Source organism: Thamnophis elegans, chromosome 10 (assembly GCF_009769535.1).
Source record: "Thamnophis elegans isolate rThaEle1 chromosome 10, rThaEle1.pri, whole genome shotgun sequence".
In the NCBI taxonomy this organism is placed as follows: domain Eukaryota; kingdom Metazoa; phylum Chordata; class Lepidosauria; order Squamata; family Colubridae; genus Thamnophis; species Thamnophis elegans.
In genome coordinates, this window is record NC_045550.1 from 43,609,725 (window position 1) to 43,629,756 (window position 20,032).

The 20,032-nt window shown below is 38.1% G+C and overlaps 1 protein-coding gene across 1 annotated transcript; it reads left to right on the plus strand.

The window, feature by feature from the left end:
• Positions 1 to 223: 223 nt before the first annotated feature.
• Positions 224 to 19,668, plus strand: GYG1 (glycogenin 1). Its single transcript, XM_032225724.1, is given in 9 exon segments — positions 224 to 2,955; positions 4,636 to 4,810; positions 6,162 to 6,324; positions 12,927 to 12,994; positions 12,996 to 13,053; positions 16,741 to 16,961; positions 18,835 to 18,858; positions 18,860 to 19,000; positions 19,002 to 19,668. Coding segments are annotated over 9 exon segments (1,056 nt in total). The 5' UTR covers positions 224 to 2,770; the 3' UTR covers positions 19,023 to 19,668.
• The last annotated feature ends 364 nt before the right edge of the window (positions 19,669 to 20,032 follow it).

The following is a 20,032-nucleotide window of genomic DNA, read 5'->3' on the forward strand; positions in this document are numbered from 1 at the left end:
CAAAACCTATGTTTATAAAATTGTCATTGACATTAATAAAAATAAATATTTTCTATATGGTAATGTTGTTGTTAATGTTGAGTCTTTTTTTTTTTTTGCTTTTATATTGGTCCTTGACCAAAATAAAAGATTGATTGATTCTACAAAATCATTTTATAAACATTTATACAATTGCATGAAGTTTTTGAACAGCATTGATGTTGAATATTTTTTTAAAAAACTATGAACACTAAACATTATCAATTTCTTTAGTAAAGAGTAAATAACATGTATTTTCCGCACACCAACAACACTTTGAGGTAGATTGTACTGGGAGAGAGTGATTGACCCAGTCTCACAGCCAGCTTCCATGCCTAGGGTAGGAGTTTCCTGGTTTCTAGGCCAACACCTTAACTATTGTACCCGACAGGCTATTCCTTCCTTCCTAAATTATAATTACAGAATACAAATGCCAGTTTATCACACTTTTAACTTTCAGCAGTTAGAAAGTACATTAATTAGAACCTTGTCCAGACTTTAATTTAAACACAAATTCTAGCTAGGTTTTCAGATTGAAAGGACAAGACTTTTGTATGCAACTAATGATAACACTGAATCAGCTGGTTTGAGCCTCTCATCTATATTTCAGTTGCTATCTACTGACAGAGCAGAAATATCTCCGGGTTAGGCTGCCTACAATTGCTCTGAATAATAATTTCCAGATGTAATATGACTTGCTTACCAGGTAGATGGCTAAGGCCTGTAAGGCTATGTCTCAAACAGATTAGCTGTTCACAATGAGGATGTATTACTGAGACAGGTAAAAAGTCTTTTTTCCCTTACCACCGTTGCATCATCTTCAAATATTTTCTTTTCAGCCAACAGAGCAATTGATTATGGAAGCTCACAAGGGAGGGGATATGTACACTCCAAACCCATTCTTGGGCACACAACCATTACAATTGGATGGGTGTGGTAGTTATGTAAATATATTCAAGTAATGATTTTATGCATAAGGAATTAAAATACACTGTTGAGTTTATCAGCTTGCTTATGATAAACATCTCAGGACACACATGTGGAGATGATCAAAGAACCAGCTTTGATATTCCATTGCAAAATTGGATATGTATAAACTTGTGGTCATTGCCTAAGGAGGGCATAATGTAGACTAGGTTGGTCTGCTCTAACCTGCCGGTAAATGTTTTGATAATGTGTTCCATGGGGAGAAATTCATGAATTTGTAGAAACTTTATTTTAGCACTACATGGGTGGGAAGCTCTGAGCCTTTTCTCCTACAACCCACTAAATTAAATCCCATGCAAAAGTAGAGAGCAAAGTATTTAATTAGAAATCCATTTGTTATGTATAATTTAAACTTGTGACAGCCAGTGTATCTTGCACAATTTGAATTGCTAAACACATTTCCTAACAATTTCACTGACATAGGAGTTTCCTATTTCCAGATAATTTGAAGTTTGATAGTTTCACCTCCACAAAAGTATAACCCTGCAACAGCACAAAAAGGGACATGGTATCCCTTAACGTGTGGCAAGCATGTCCCTTTGAATGTTTTCTGTTTAAGATTATATATTTTATCCATTAGTCCATTGTCACAGATAAGACTGGAAAGAAAATAAAAGTGGATGAAGTTTGGTCCTATCCTGCAATAAGAACTTTTCAACATGCATGTTCTACCACTATTGGTTAGGTAATTGTAGATATCAATTGCATTAAGATATGCATGAGTTTTTATTTATTTATTAAAATTATAAATTTAATGAACATATTTTACATTACATTACATAGCAGCAATTATCAGCCCCAGCTCTATTGCCAAAGCCAAAAGAGGGTGGCAGAATGTCAAGTCACCTTCATCTTCTCTAATCTAGTATGTTCCTAAACTGATCAGCCAAAAGCTTCTTGGAATCCCATAGAAAGGCAATATTTTATTTTGTGATCTCAAAAATGTTTTATTTATTTGTTATATTTATATAGCCACCCATCTTGCAATCAAGTGACTTATGCTGTATGGATATATAGGTCAGTGATGGCGAACCTTCTAGACATTGAGTGCCCAAAGTGCACGCACACCCAAACTGCAAGGCGTGAGTGCATGCATGTGAGCACCGTGCACACACACCCCACACATGCACAGCAGTGACTCAAAGACCAGTTGACCGACGGGAGGCTTGCGTGCATGAGCAGCAGAGCTGGGGCAAAGGCACACATGCCCACAGAAAGGGCTCTGCTTGCCACCTCTGGCACATGTGCCATAGGTTCACTACCACTGATATAGGTACTGTAGTCCTCAATATATGACCAACAAGCAGTCAAAAATGGCCTCATAAAAAGTAACTCATGACTTGTACACATATTTATGACTATCGCACCACCCCTGCAATCATGCATCACAATTTAGACATTTGACAACCAGTTCATGTGTACAACTGGTTGCAGTATACTATGGTCATGTGATCACAATTTGCAACCCTTTTTTTCAGTGGTGGGCTGGATTCACTTAATGGCTGCATTGTTTGCTTAATGTGATTTAGTTAATGTCCGAGGTGATTTATTTAACCATTGTAACAATTGTCTTAAAATTTGGACCGATTTAACTTATGACAACAACCACTTAGGATGGAAATTCCGGCCCCAGTTGTGATTGTAAGTCAAGTACTACTTGCATAAATACAGTCATTCTTTTTCACCCAAAAAGTAAATCCTATCTTTCTGGAACTACTGCCAGAATAAAACGGAGTTATGGATCCCTAAGAATACACTATGTGCAATGACAGGTCTTTTCCACATTAATGAAATGTGTGTCTCTTTTCCTTAAGACCAATCTTTTGTGACACTAGCCACAAATGATTCCTATGTAAAAGGAGCACTTGTCCTTGGATCATCGCTACGGAATTACAGAACGACAAGGAAGTTGACAGTATTGATCACTCCCCATGTATCGGAGGCAATGAGGTGAGTTGCCTGATGCACTGTGGTGATCCAACCCTCAGTGAAAACGTGCACCCGAAGGTCAAGTGGGAGCTTAGTTAAAAATAAATGCAGCTGGGTGAACTTTCCCTTAAGAGGGAAGCCTTTTAACATCTTCCCTAAATATAGTTGAACGATTTTTGCTTTCAAAAAGAATGGATGTTGAAAATAATTCAGGACCAAGATTTTAACAACTGGGGATGTTTATAAAGATGAGACATTAGACTGCTTACTCTTAATGTAAACAAGAAAGACAAGTCTATTTATGGACAACTAAGGTAGTGTTAGTCTGTTAGCTGGTTTCATTAGTCATAGTTATTCCTAATTTAAGGCTAATTTAACTTGTAGCCTGAATTCTAAATGTCTTGCTAAGGATATGAGAAACTTCACTACATTTTCAAGCTTGCTCAAATATTTGCAGAGTGAGATTTGTGGCTTGCTGTGCTAAATCTTTAGCTGTTATATCAAATGCTATGCAAGATATCTCTTCTTTATGGAGGGCAGGGTGTTTAAATTTGTTTAAAGTTTTACATAAATGGAACATTTAAAAAGAACTTACTCTTCTCTCCCAGTCTAAATAAATATCTGTGGTAGAAATATCTTCAATTCCAGGAGAATCTTTAAAGGCAAAAATTATGTCAGAATTTTAATAATTAAGATCTTCAGCATATGTTTCATGGGCAGTTGGACAAAAGTCATCTATTAGCTAGAAAGGAAGCAGCAGCAATCTGCTGTAGGGAAGTGACAGTAAGCCTTCTAGCTCCTTCCTACACAACCGTGAATCTTAGTAGAATCTGGGTTAAAATTGGTAGAGAGGAAGTATTTCAGTATTGCCTGCTGCCCAGGACTTCTGCTCTTGTATTGAGTAACAGAGAAGAGAGCAGTAGTATAAAAAGATCTCTGTACATCATGCTATTACATTGTTGGAGCTTTTTAGACCCCTAAATTTTAAAAGGTGATTTAGTAATTCAATATTTTAGATTTAAAACTTCAAAAATACCATTATTCTTATTTTAGTATAAACTCAGACAACTAGAATTTTCCAATGTTGTTGGTAGAATTTAGAGCCACCAACACTGTTACCTGTTCCTGGTTTGTGATTTCATCTCTATTCTGGAACACAGTTTATCTGGATTTTTTTTCTTTTTTTCAGCATACCTCTTTTCTATTTTTGCAAATGCTGAATCATTATCAATGATTGGTTATTGTTAATAATTTTGAGAATTTTCAAACCTTATCAGTTTTCTGTGGGTATGTTCTGCAACCTTAGTATATTCTTAGCTACTGCCCAGAAGTCATTCCATAAATGCTAAAAGCTCCATAATTCTTTAGTTTAAAATAGCCAGTTGACTTATCAAGAGTGTAGGTCTTTCTAACCCATCTGTTTGTGTAGCTCTGAGAGCCTGTCAGTACTACTAATCCACCACCTTTCAAGTGCATTATCTCAAGTCTGCATTCGTCTATACTTTAAGTTTGAAATATACTACCAGGGGATAAACAGTTGCTGTCAGGAGAATCTATTTCAAGCAAATTCCTATAGGCTCTTGCAGAAATATGACATAGACATCTGCTTTCTTACAGGTTCTGGGGATAGTGTAGACAGTTATTGGTTGAGTGTGAGTGGCATTGAGTATTGATGTAAACCATGACCATTCCTTTCAATAGGACAGTCTTAGAAAAGGTCTTTGATGAAGTGAAGCTGGTGGATGTTTTGGACAGTGGTGATTCAGCCCATCTTGCACTATTGAAAAGGCCTGAACTTGGTGTTACTTTGACAAAACTCCACTGCTGGGAACTAACACAGTATTCAAAGTGTGTGTTTATGGATGCAGACACAATGGTATGTCTTTCTGCTGCTGATAATCCTTTTTAGTTGTGTTGGTTTGCAGTTCATGTTAGAAAATAGTAATTTATATGCCACATAGTGAGTCAATGAGATGCTTTTTGATTTGCACCACTTCAGATATATGTAAAATTAATATATAGAATATTTATTCCATTCTCATGAACCAAAGTATTTTAAAGAATAACCTATAGCTTATACAAAACTTGTTGAATTCCTCATACCGTACCTTACCTTATATACCAAGGTGGTGCAGTGGTTAAATGCAGCACTGCAGGCTACTTCAGCTGACTGCAGTTTGGCTGTTCAAATCTCACCGGCTCAGGGTTGACTCAGCCTTCCATCCTCCCGAGGTGGGTAAAATGAGGACCCGCATTGTTGGGGCAATATGCTGACTCTGTAAACCGCTTAGAGAGGGCTGAAAGCCCTATGAAGCGGTATATATAAGTCTAACTTAGACTTATATTTCCATTATTTTTGTACCATAATATTATGTGTTAATGACGGGGTGGCTCAGTGGCTAAGATGCTGAGCTTGTAGATCAGAAAGGTAGGAGTTTGGCGGTTAGAATCCCTAGCACTGTGTAATGGAGTGAGCTCCCCTTACTTGCCCCAGCTTCTGCCAACCTAGCAGTTCAAAGCATGTAAAAATGCAAGTAGAAAAATAAAGGACCACCTTTGGTGGGAAGGTAACAGCGTTCCGTGCGCCTTTGGCATTTAGTCATGCGAACCACATGACCATGGAGACGTCTTCAGACAGCGCTGGCTCTTCGGCTTTGAAACAGAGATGAGCACCACCCCCTAGAGTCGGGAACAACTAGCACATATGTGCAAGGGGAACCTTTACCTTTACCTATTATGTATTCCTTTCATATATACATATATTTTACTACTGTTAGCGATTTACTCTATGTCATGTGTTAAATAATAGAATATGTAGAAACTGCATACTTTGCTACAGCAAATTATGGCTTATCCATTGCATTAAAAGCATCTACTTTTCCATGCATCTAATTGCCCTGTTGATAAATAGGCAATAATTTAAGGAAAAAGTCAGACTGCACCAGATTTTTGGCGTAGTGCTAGTTATAGAAATATACCCATTATCTAGAATGCCTAGTCTCATCTTTGCCATATAGACAGGATTCTTCCGAACAACTTTAAAATGAGGAAGGAAAATGTCCCATGGGTTGTGAATTAAAATGCATTCAATTAACTTTGCTTCCAGAAATAACTCTAGCAACATTAGTAGATCTAAAGGTAATAACAATGTATCTTAAGAGGAAATTGCCATTCACTTTGCTGGTGAATAATGCATTTGTATTTGCAAACCATTTCTTCCCTATTAGGTCTTGTCAAACATCGATGAACTTTTTGAAAGAGAAGAACTTTCTGCAGCCCCAGATCCAGGCTGGCCTGACTGTTTCAATTCAGGAGTTTTTGTCTATAGGCCTTCCATTGAAACATTCAATCAACTGTTACAACTTGCCACAGAAAAAGGCAGCTTTGATGGTGCGTAACTCATTTGTTCTGGGTGATGGGAAAATCTTGTATTTAAAGGCTGGGTATACGTTAAATCAGATTATTCAAAACAAATCTGCAGCAAATGTGTAATGCTTATAGAACGGAATACTTCTGAAGCTTTCAGTAGATGGGGTTTTATTTCAATGGACCTGAATGTATGAAACATTAATAAGATTTCCTAAAGTGGAGTAAAAGGAAGTGGGTAATCTGTCAATAAAGCAGCTGCGTGTGTATTATTACAGTAAGAATTGCAAATAGAATGTCTTTCGACAGACCAAGAGTCATTACCTAAAAGGCCTGTAGACTAGGACAGTGTGTTCTGCTTCTTCTAGAAAAATAAAAGACCAGTGTTATTTTTCAAGCCATAATAACATGGTTAGATAAATGCATAATGAACCACAACATCCATCTGCAACAATATCAATGCACACTGCTATTGATCTTTCTTAAAGGAAGACCTGATGAGAACATTCCTAGCATTGGAATTTGAAGAGGTCATTTAAGCCATCAAGGCTGATTCCTGCATCCGTGTAGAACTCCTTTGCTTCTAGCTATTGTTTGAATACAACCCTGCAAAGGGGAACTTTCAGCTCTATCTCCAAGTAATTAGATCTGTCGGTTGTCCTATCACTCAGAAATTGTTTTCTTGTTAACTTAAGCCATATCGCTTCAGAATCTGATTTCTGGTACCTTAAGCCATCAATTATATATTCTACACTTAAGAATAAAAAAGCAACTTATCTGTATGCTACAGCTCCATAGTGGTGTCCCCACTTTCCAGAAATGTTCCAAGTAGTTCTGAAGTGTTTCCAATTTCAAACAACCCTAATTTCATTTCTGGACACTTCACAAATGGTTGGAACAAGATTGGAGACAAACTAGGGCATTTCAGGCTTATGACATTTTGAATTTGGAACATTCTTGCAAAGAACAGGTTTCATTTTTCCATGTAAGACTCCTTTAAAAGAATATCATCTTATCTCCCACCAATCTTTCTAGGTAAGAAAACGCCTAAATGGAACATGGAGGGCAAGTTGCTGGTTTGACAGTTGCTGTGAATGCACTGGGGTGGTTTGATCATGTCAGTCTTTCAAATACAGATGTCTAGCACTCAAAGAAAGAGGGCCACTTATCATTTGAAATTTCCAAGAGTGTCATAACACTTGCTTAAATGCTACAAAATTACAAAAATCAAAATAGTGGGTTTAAAAAGAGTCGTTCCCCCCCCCCTCCTTTCCTTTGAATTCCAATGAAGACTGGCCTGGTTCACTAGAAATAACTCACTTATGCAACAATTCTTTACTTGATACTTTGCAGCTACTGATGATGAAAAGAAGGGCATGGCCAGCTAGAATCTAGAAGAAAATCATTGCAGATAGAAAGTGAGAATGTACTGTAACATTTTGGCTTGTTTATTTGTTTCAATAATCCCCTGCCTAAAGGAGAATGGTTTTGGGGGCTTTTAATCTCTACAATTCGACCACTATCTTTTACATACAGAAAGCAAGAGCCTAACATGAAAAAAGCTAGAGTAGTCTTCCTTGGTACTGTTTATATTATAACTCTCATCACCCTTGACCATGTTGTTTGAAGCTGTAGTATGTACAGATTGCAGGAAGTCAAATTTGCACAATTATGGCTCAATTGACACTTAGCTTGATTCTCTTTGCAGAGAATCTGTTGTAAGCTACCTGCAGTCGCCTGTAGGCGAAAATAGTGGCAAATAATTTAAATAAATGCTATTTTTCTGAATAAGAATCATAAACTATTAAAAATTATAATAAGATTATAATGAAATAAAAGTTAAAATTGAATAAAATCCAGTTTGGTCTGGTGGTTAAGGCACCAGGCTAGAAACCAAGACTTCTGAGTTCTTGGTCCTGTCTTAGGCATGAAGGCCAGCTGAGTTACTTGGCCCAATCGTTCATTCTCAGTCCAACCATCCCCATAGGGTGGTCTTGTTGGGAAATAAGAGGGAGATAAAGTATTAGGTATGTTAGCCACCTTGAATTATTTATAACTATAATAAAAAGTTTTTAAAAATCTAGAAAACAGACCTTTTTCAGTGCAAAGACAGGCTGATGTAGTTTCCTTCTTTAAAAAAGGAAAAACATAATGGATCCAGGAAACTACAGACCTATCAGCCTGACATCAATACCTGGGAAGATTCTGAAAAAGATAATCAAGCAACCAATCTGCAAACACCTAGAGGTTTGTCAAAATCAGATCATGCCAGACAACTCTTATTCATTTTGACAGTGTAACAAAATTAGTGGATCAGTGAAATGCTGTGGATATAATTTACTTGGACTTCAGTAAAGCATTTGAAAAAGTAGACCACAATCTATTGCTGATAAGATAGAAAAATGTAAATTAGACACAATCACCCATAGATAGCAATAGCAATAGCAGTAGACTTATATACCGCTTCATAGGGCTTTCAGCCCTCTCTAAGCGGTTTACAGAGAGTCAGCATATTGCCCCCAACAATCTGGGTCCTCATTTTACCCCACCTCGGAAGGATGGAAGGCTGAGTCAACCCTGAGCCGGTGAGATTTGAACCGCTGAACTGCTGATCTAGCAGTAGCCTGCAGTGCTGCATTTAACCACTGCGCCACCTTGGCTCTTATGGATTCATAACTGGCTGGATTCATAACTGGCTGACTAACTGTCCTCAATGTGTAGTCCTTAATTGAACTGTACCTACATGGAGAGAAGTATACAGTGGGGTAACCAAGGCTCTATCTTATGCCATTCATATCTCCATCATTTATTAGATCAGCAGATGACACTAAGCTGCAGGAATAGCTAACACTCCAGGAGATAGGTTCAAGATACGAAGGATTTGAACAGTCTTGAACAATGAAATTCAATTGTAAAAACTAAGGTTCCACATTTAGGCAAGAAAAAACAAATGCAGAGATATAGAATAGGTGCTACCTAGTTCAATAATAGTAACTGCAAGCGGGATCTTGGTGTCCTAGTGGACAATCACTTAAATATGAGCCAGCAGTGTGCTGCAGCTGCCAAAAAAGCCACGCAGTCGTAGGCTGCATTGAGGGTTAGAATGAAGACCACATGACTCACTTTATAATGCCTAGTCTTGACTATGGTGCTGGAGAAGACTCCTGCGAGTTCCTTGGACTGCAAGGCAATCAAACCTGTCAGTCCTAGAGGAAATCAACCCTGACTGCTCTTTAGAAGGCCACATCCTGAAGATGAAACTCAAATACTTTGGCCACCTAATGAGAAGGAAGGACTCACTAGAGAAGAGCCTAATAGTGGGAAAGATTGAGGGCAAAAGAAGAAAGGGACGACAGAGAATGAGGTGGCTGAATGGAGTCACCAAAGCAGTAGACGTGAGCTTAAATGGACTCCAGAGGATGGTAGAGGACAAGAAGGCTAGGAGCAGTATTGCCCATGGAGTCACAATGGGTTGGATATGACTTCGCAACTAACAACAAAAACCTAGGACTAAGCAGAAATTTCCTAAAAGCACAATTAATCAGTGGAACTGGTTATCTCCAGACTCCACCACTGGAGGTTATTAAGAGATTGGTCAACCATTTGTCTGAAATAGTATAGGCTTTCCTTCTTGAGCAAAGGGTTGGGCTACAGGTCCTCCAAGGTCTTTTTCAACTCTGTAATTCTGGATTCTGAGCCTATGTATTTTACTGTATTTTGGAAATGATCCATAAATGATCCATAAGACAAAGGCTTGTTATCTCTGTAGAACAGGATCTTTATTACTTGCTTGATTATAATTGCTCCTAATGTGAAATTGCCTTCTGGGGGAAGTGTCTATGCTGAAAATTATGTGGAAGATGCTTTTTAGAAGAACTATATTGAATTGTAAAAAGGGGGTAAAAAGATTGCATAGATGTATAATGAATGGACATATTTTTGGTATTATTCACACGTGTACTGTTGTGTTCCCTCTGCTAAAATATGCGTGAAAATTAGGTTACATTACTGTAGACAGTTTATTACTGGAATTCTTTCCTTCCCTTCCCTTGCCCCATAAGAATAGACACATTCTAAAGCTTCATTCATGTGAACTAAACCTGCTGCTTTTTAACTTGCTTGTATTAGTTGGTAGAAACTACCAAATATCCAAAGAAGCTGTCTTGGTTGCCTAAATTTTGTTGCTTTTCAGTAGATTTATTTGTGCTTCTTTTAACATGGAGTACAAAATGGAAAACAAAGTCTCCCCTAGGAAATAGCAAGAGTTATTTAGGACTCTACTTTTGAGCTTCTTTTTTCTCATTTAAAGTTAAGTCCTAAATTACTCTTGGTTTTTTCATATGACTTAATTAATGAGTATTGGCACTAGTTAAACTGGCAAAGATATTAGATGGCTTTCATTAACAAGAATGCATGGTTCCTGTCTCAAGCAAAACACAAATAGAGATCTTGTGTTTCTTCTGATTATATTATCTTATTACCTTCCTTGGCTATCCCCTAAGTTTATTTTGACATTTATCCCAGAATGCAAGCATATTGAATTTCACTTAAAATATTACCAAGGGGTATGTTTTTGGCAATAACCATGGTATTCTGAGAACAAATTTCAGACAACTCTTTCTGCTGTGGGAAATTGAAACAGAGATGCCATTTCCTTAGAAATATGTTAAGTGTTGGGTCTTTTTCCATTCTATGTTCAACATGCCCCGATCTTAAATTGGTACAGCAACTAGAATTGCCAGAAATTACAAATAGCTTCAGATGCACTCAGACCCGGTGTTGTAATGTGTTCCAGCTTTATGCTTAGGACTGTGGAAAGAACATTCCTAATCTTACTCTGACTTGTAAAATGAAGATTACCGTATATACTCGAGTATAGGCCCGACCCGAATATAAGCCGAGGCACCTAATTTTACCACAAAAAACTGGAAAAGTTATTGACTCGAGTATAAGCCTAGGGTGGGAAATGCAGCAGCTACCGGTAAATTTCAAAAATAAAAATAGATACCAATAATGTTTTTGAATATTTATTTCAAAGAAAAACAGTAAACTAGCGGTGTATTCAATGAAATACTTCACTCACCTCATGATGCTGATGTCCCGCTGTGATGATGATGTCCCGTGCAGCCGCGGGAGCGATGTCCCGCCTCCTATGACACACGGCACAGTGATTCCTATCATTGGATCACTGTACCAGAGGAGGTGGACATCGCTATGTGGCTGCTTGCCATAACAAGGACGGAGGTGGGACATCGTTGCAGAGCGGCAGGAGGTGGAGGAAGGGGAATCGTAAGACGCCCTGCATTACATTAGAACGTGAGGAGGGGGATGGTGCGCGTGCGCGCTGCGCGGCAAACTGCACAGAGGGAGGGGAAACTCACAGGGGCACTGGGGCCATTCACGAGTGTCACCCAGCGACATGGCCCCGCCCCTTTTTCTCCTCCATTTCGGGCAAAATTTTTCACTGACCTCGCGTATAAGCCGAGGCGGCTTTTTTCAGCCCAAAAAGTGGGCTGAAAAACTAGGCTTATACTCGAGTATATACAGTAAACGCTCTTTATTTTAAAGGTAGAAATTAGATAAATCAAGTGTACCAACTTTCATATGTGAATCATATTTGATTTTGACTCTCTCTGGTAGAAGCCAACCAAACTTATTGGAGTCTTCTAAGTTTTGATGTGTCTGTATCATAGCAGTATTTAATCTTATTGAATAAATAACTTTGCAAAGTATTTAAGTGAAAAGTCCCCACTCTAATTTTTGTATAACAATCCAAGAAGCTAGGCTGCTTCTAACATGTTGTTGTCACTTTGTTGCTCCCTATTCTGTTTGGCTAAACTGAGCTAAAGCAACATAAACGGTTCCTTGGCCTGAATGATGTGTTACTTGACGTCGTTGCCTTGATAAAATAATTTGAAAGAATGTAGTTTGATATATGCAACCCCATCTGGGGCTCCCTGAACCTAGTGTTCTGATAAGATGCCAAGAGTTGGAAGCCTTAAATATGAATTCATTATGAGTCAGGGATGCTTGCAGAAGAAGTCAGTGCATGGATGATCACATCCTTCATTGAAAAAACCAAACTGATAAATAGCTATGGTTAATAGAAACAAAAATCACTGCTCAGAAAGGTTCAGTTTTAATCATTTACATCATTATGGGTATATTTCCTTGCTCCTAATGGTTCCATTTTTAGAACTAAGCAGGTTTTAAAAGTAATACCTTTTATTTGAGAAAAATAGGTATACACCTCGTAAAGCAATTTTTATAACTGATTTCCACAAAAAAAAATTATTCATACTTTGCAAATAATGAGATGAGCCATCTTCACTTCAAATAATGAATTATGAATGTTTGGAAAGCTGTCTCGTTCGTTACCATACAGAGGTTTAAATTGTATTAATAACCTTGTTAAATTAGTTCAACAAAACTACCAAACTAATACTGCGAGATCAGACGTACACATTTCTGATTTCTGGATTCATTTTATGTATAGTATGTCAAGAATATTTGAAACTGATTTTAAAGGCTTTTTAAAAACCATTGCTTTTTCTTTGACCTAACCTGTCTCTCTCTCTCTCTCTCATCTTTCTCTCCTTCCCTCCCTTCCTCTTTCCCTCCCTCAGGTGGGGACCAGGGTCTGTTGAACACTTTCTTCAGCAGTTGGGCAACTACAGATATTAGCAAGCATCTCCCCAGTTATTTATAACTTAAGCAGCATTTCTATTTATTCCTACCTCCAGCATTTAAAGCGTAAGTAGATGATTATGCACACAGACAGGGTAGGCTGAATTATTAAATATGCATAATTTGATATTCAGTCTGTGTTACTACTACTTCCAGACTCAAATAGTGTGAGAGGAATTATGCTACTTGCCTCTGATGGCAAGGCAAGGACCCCCACAGCTAAAATGAGAATAAAACAATTGACATGTTATTGTATGTCTTATAATAGGTAATATACATCTGTATCCAACCTTAGGTTTTTTTTCTTCAGAATGAATAATCTGAATTAAATGGTTTGTCTTTAGAATCACTCTAACGTTATGTTATCACTCCTTTGTTGATCTCAGCAGAATAAACCAGAAAAATTTAAAAGAACTACTGTTCTTCCCCAAAAATACGACAGGGTCTTATTTTCTTTTGGTTGGGGCTTTATTATGGGGGGAGGGTTTATTGTTTGGGGTTGCCAGGCGGCTGCTCTCTTGCGAGCGGGCTCCCAAAGAGCTGGGCACAGCCTCATGACCGAATGGCTGTGTTGCACTGTCGCTAGCAGCACAACACAACAGCCATGAAGCGACCACACTCATGAGCAGCCACCTGGCAAGCCCCCTTTGCAGCCGGACACAGCGCCATTTACTGACCTAGGGTTAGGGTTGGCGCCGTCCAAATGCCAGTGAATGGCACTCTGCACGGCGGGAGAGGGGAGGTTGCACAAGCGGCTGTTCCGCTCTCGCTCACCACCCCCCAGCCTCACGATGCATGGCCCAGCTCTCATGGAGCCAGGGCGCCGGCACCGCCATCCCAGCCTGGCTTTCCGTGGCTTTTTTCGGCAGTGGCCGCTCTGGGCGCACGCTCTATGGTTGTGGGCCAACTGCCTGCAGGGCGTAGAACCATAGAGTGTGCGCCCAGAGCGGAAGATGTCTTCAACAAATACAAGGACTGACTTTAGAACATTGACCTCAGCAAAAGTTTATGTAACTGAGAAGAAGAAAATTAAGAAGGCATGCCAAGGCTGAAATAAAAAGGTGGAGTTGTCGCACTGTAGCACCTGGAAGAAAGAGTTCTGTGGATGAGATAGTGACATTTAATCTGTCTGTTACATTCACTCAAAGGAACCAATTAGGTGACTGTTAGAAGAGAATATTGTAACCAAAAGGTTGCTTTGCTCTTGAAGTTTTTGTGAGTTGTTCTAGAAGTACCACTGAGATTGTGAAAGATACTGATAAGGATGTGCCCAAAAAAGGTAAAGAATAAAACTGACTGAAAGCAATGATATCTTTCAAAAGTACAGTCAACATAAGAGCTGCCAAGTGGTACTTCAGAGTGCTAGAAAGATTTAGTGAATTTCAGGTATTCTTATGTATGAGATGATGTCCTGGAAGAGTAGATTTTTTAGGGAGGCTTGCCTAGAATCCCCATCTTCCTTGCCTGAAGAGTTGATGGTGAAGACTGGACAGTATTAATGGAAGCCCAATGTGGATCTGATAAAATTGGCCCTTATGGAGAACTCATGCACCTGAATTATGAAGGCATAATTATTTAAAAAATGAAAAAAAGACAGTTCCTGAGATAACCTTAGGGAGCTATATAGTTATAGATATATAATTTTATAAGGTCAGGAAACCCACATGTATATGCCTATTTAAGGAGAGAAATGTTGGCTTGTGTTATTCATTTCACTTATGAAAAGGGGTCCTTAAGACCAAAGGTCAAATTGCTTCATCAGTTCTATTTTTGTCCCATGTTTTAGCTGAAATTTTTTAAAATACTTTTTAATCTTCAGATTTCAATGGCACAATTTCAGGGTGCTCTTGATACCACAAAATTGAGACTATGGCCATAGCCTCGATTTTGTGGTATCAAGAGCACCCTGAAATTGTGCCATGAAATCTGAAGATTAAAAAAGTATTTTTTCCCTGGTATAACCTACCTTGGTAGTACGTTCATTCCTGAAGTACTCATATTTCGTATTAAATTGTTAACTTGCTGGCATTAGGTTATCTCAGGGAATGTCAAATCTCTTTAAATTCTGCACTTTGAGAGAACCATAAGAAGCAAGTGTGCAGTTGTAGAACAAATCTCTAGGCAACATTGAATGATGATGAATTTAATAGAGCAGCTGACGTAAGCACTGTTTTCATTAAACAGTGGTTTAACTAACTGTGTCTTATGATCCAAGTGTCATGAGATGCTGTCAGGTTAAAATTAGTGTCCTTATTTTGGGATCTTCATGCAAACTGGAATGAATACATTGTACTCGGTGGCTGGTGGAAAGAGTGTCTGGCTTAGTGAATGGAATTGTGGATGTAATTGTGATTGCAGGCAGCTCCTCTTACAACATGAAGTTTACTACGAAGAATCCTACATTCAGATTTGAGCTACATGGCTTCAGTTCCATTCTCGTAGCTCTTGTGGCATTCTGGCCATGATTGCTGAAATGTTATAGCAGGAGGTTTTCCCCTTTGAAGTAGGCGACAAAGTACAAATAAATTATAAGCTCATAAATAAGTATATCATAGTTTTAAAAAATGAAAATCTGACAGATTCCTTCTCAGTCCTAACCAAATTTTAAGCCTGGCCATGCCTGATACTAGCATGCCATAGACCAGGGTAATCAACTGTGCCAAATACATCAGCTCCTGGAATGGGCTTAAATTTTTGTTATGGTCACATGAATGCTTTTTAAATATGGAGAATGTATATTTAAGAGAAATAGGTGTGAATTCAAAATGTAAAACAAAGTATTTTCATACAATACCAAAGAGATTAAATAGCTTATTTAGGGGGATGTTTTACTCAGGAAAAAAATGGAGAATGTTGAATAGATAGTCAATGAACAATGCTTAGAATAATTATTAATTTATTAAATAAACACCAAATCAACTTGTTTTCACATTCATATTTAAGACATCTTGTAGAACTGGTTTCCTTTCATGTTCAATTTCAAACACTCCTTGTTCTATTATGCTGTCCATCAAATTAATACAGGAACTCAGGATTATGCACAGATACCTTATTAAGACTTGTTGATAGGCTAGTATTTCCAGTATTGTATTCTAGTTTATAATAAAATAAAAATAAATGGGATTAAAAGTAATTCACAATATCAAGCTATTGATACTCAGTGATTCTGAGGGATGAACTTCAGTGATCTTCAGTTTGTAACTTCTTACTGTTCACTGATAAGAAACAAGTTGAATTAATCTCAGGGGATGCCACAAAGAAGAGGGAGTCAAACTATTCTCCAAGGCACCTGAGTGTAGAACAAGAAACAATGGGTAGAACTAATCAAGGAGAGAAACAACTTAGAACTGAGAAGAAATTTCCTGACAGTTAGAACTAATCAGTGGAACAGCTTGCCTCCAGAAGTTGTGAATGGGCCCACACTGGAAGTCTTAAGATGTTGGATCGCCATTTGTCTGAAATGGTATAGGGTTTCCTGTCTAGGCAGGGGATTGGACTAGAAGACCTCCAAGGTCCCTTCCAACTCTACAATTGTATTAATTATGGAGATTGATGTAACCATAGTGCACTGATTTTGATTATTTCACTGCAGCTTTGTGCTTCACTACATACAAAATATTGAACTTAATTGTATTTAACTCTTAACAAGTATTATGCAATTATTCTTCCAAGCTATATGTAATGGATATCCACTCCTCTATTAAGATGCTATGACTTTACCCGACACATAAAAGTGACCTCTTCTTTTGACAGGTTTGGGATGAATGCCTAAAGTTGTGCACTTTCTGGGCAGAGTGAAACCATGGAATTATACTTATGACTCCAAAACAAAAAGTGTCAAAGACGACGCTCAAGATCCCACAATGATTCATCCAGAGTTCCTCAATATTGGGTGGGACACTTTTGTCACAAATATCTTACCATTATTACAGCAGCATGGTGTAATCAAAGATGCAGCTACTGGTGTAAAGGCGGTATGTCTCATAAATGGACATTCTCTACTTTAATGTGGGATATAGAAAATATTCTTTTTGGCTTGGAATTGAGTTGGTTTGAAGCTAGCATGTTTGCTACAAAAACAGCTTGCAACTGCATTAGCTAGTGAGCTAATACGTATTGCAACATTTTCTCTGCTCCCCATAAATGCAGCACATTGATCTGCTTCTTATTAGAGGACCAAATAATAGTTAAAGTTCTAGACTGTTCCTAAGGGGTTAGGGGATAGCCAAAACAAATATGGACAGCCGGCAGTTATGGCTTTACTAATCAGATTGTGGTTAAAATAGGTGTTTGGATAATGGGAACATGAGAAGTATTTATTCTACAACAGAATAAAGTTTGAGGCAGGAATAGAGGTATAGATTCCAGAGGTCAATGTCAAGGGAAAAGAATATTTAAATACATTTACAACCCCATTTCTCCTGAATCTCTCCTCTTTAGTCAAATCATGCTTCCTTATCATCCTAAATATAGTTAGCAATGACTTCTTTGAAATGGCCCGCCGACATGTCACCTAAAATCTACTATTTTCTCCAGAAACTCCCAGGAAATGTATAGAGCAAAGAAATAATGCAGACAGAAAAAACATTTTCCCATCTGATCATCCATTCATATAAGATCGTATCTTCCAGTACAAATGAGCTTATACCACACTTTGGTGCTAGAATATGAAGAAAAGAACACCAAATGAAATTTTCAAGGCACCTTCAGAACAGGAAGTACATAGACTAAAATAGGGTCAAATGTTTTGTGCTGACTCATCAAAACCAGTGGTATTTTGCACTCCCCACCATCATTCATTGCCATCATTCTATCTACCCCCGATAGAATAGTTGTGTTTACTTTCACTCAACAGCAACTTTGAAGAAGTCTACAAGGAATCTGAGTATGTTTGATATTAATGCCAGTTCTTTACAATGATTGCATACTTTGATCTATGTAGCTGATTTCAAGAATTCCCTTGAAGCATTCATGATTCCTCTATATTCCTTCAGATTAGGCATATCCTAGAACATTGTTAAATTCAGCAGGCACCATTTAAAACTCTTGCATTTTTAAATCAACTTTAAAGGACGCAGTTTCTATTAATTCTCATTCAATTTTGATTCAGATTGGAGTATGTACCTAGGCCTCTCAAGATTTCATATCCTGCACTATGCTTGGCATCTAGTTTATTTCTCGTAAGAGAAATTTCTAGTAAATTGCAGTCAATAAACATGGAGAGATGCCTGCAGGGGCACATCTGCTCTCTATTATGAACTGCTGTCTCTGATAATTGAGGGTGAAGGGTGGTATTGTGCCAACTGTCTTAAAATTTGTGTTACAACACTTATAATAGTGCACCTACAAAAATTGTGGGGTTTCTTAACTGATGTTTTACATATCTTGCCAGTTAAAATAACGATTCTGCCCTTCTCATGCATTAGACTAGTCATGCAACATTATTTAGGCTTGCTATACAGAAAACAATATTCTTAACCCTGTGACTAAACATACTGATCTATTCTTGAGCTATGCTTTCTATTGTCTGTATTTCAACTTTCTATGAACTATTTGCAGCTGTCGGGCTTGGTCTATACACTGGCTTTCTCTTGTGGCTTCTGTAGAGAGGTATGAAGAACTTAAACATAACTACCTGTCTGCTATTTTCATTGACCCAGATACTCTCTTTGTTTATGCATTCAAAGCTCTTTAATTTGCATAAATGGTGCTTGCTGCTTTGCATGAGACCTCATTGCTTTTCTTACCTTCTGCTTGGTTACTTTATATATCTTTTTATATATACTATATATATAGTAGATTTTTGTAGTGTGTAATTGTGCTTCTCCCACTTATCTTTTCCTTTAGGAAGAGGTAACAGAGGCAGTGTCCCCACCTGTCACTATCAGCAGCAGCAATGCCACATTCGTCACCATCACCACCAGCTATGTCCTCAGAAGAACGTAAAGAAAAATGGGAGCAAGGTCAGGCTGACTACATGGGAGCAGATAGCTTTGACAACATCAAGAAAAAACTTGGACACCTACCTCCAGTAAAAGCACTTGTATTTGCTCCCCCAAATATCAGCAATACAAGGACTTGTTTCAGAGCTGTAGCACTAGAAAAGTCAGCTAGGGTCAGTTAGGTTTGCCAGAAGCATTGCCACTGCTCAACTGAAGGTTTTTTGATAATACTGCAGGTAAGAACTGAGCAAAAGCTGTTTAAGTATGAATTCTTGTGCCAATCATGTGTCCAACAGTCAGATTTTTTTCTTTTGCTCAAAAACCCATGGATAGCCTGCAAAGAACCTGAGAACAGGACACTGAACTGGCCTGAAACTTAGACCTAAAAGACTGTGCATTACCTCTCCCTTCCTTCCACACATGCACCACCATACATTCTGCTTGCTACAATAATGGCTAGAGATTCAGGCAGCTATAACAGAAGAGCCTTACAATACTAGCATATGTATATGCAACTGGGTAACTGTAAAGTTACCTTTCTGCCAGTTCCAGCCATTTCCAGCCATTTCTGACCAGATTTCTATGCACAAAACTACAGCATGGCAAATGCTTTTGTTCAGTTCTCTGTATGACTGACAAGTAAATCTGTGAACTGTAATGGCCACTCAAAGTACAAAATAAAGCATTGTTGAAAGTTTGTCAACTCATCAAGTGGCAATAAAATCTGTGACCCTCTGAAGTCTCTTAGCATTTGTAATCTGTGTCATCACATACTCTTCAAATCAATACCACTGAGGATTTCTTAAAAGTTGATCTGGGGTATGTCTGCTTTCTATTGAAATGTGTGTGTTCTATTTAAAGAAGCTATGTTAAAGGCCATACAGGATGTGTACATTAATTGAAAGCTCACCTGGGTAACACTTTGGAGCTGGGAAGGAAATAAGAGAGAATAATGCTATCTTAAGACGGTTTCAGAAGTTCTGACTCCACAGGCTGGAAATTTCTACACACTTGAGCGTATCCACGTTAACTTTAAAACACCATAACAGCCGTTAGTAATTATTATCCTCAGTAATTAGAATTCTTGACAGAAGATTAAACAA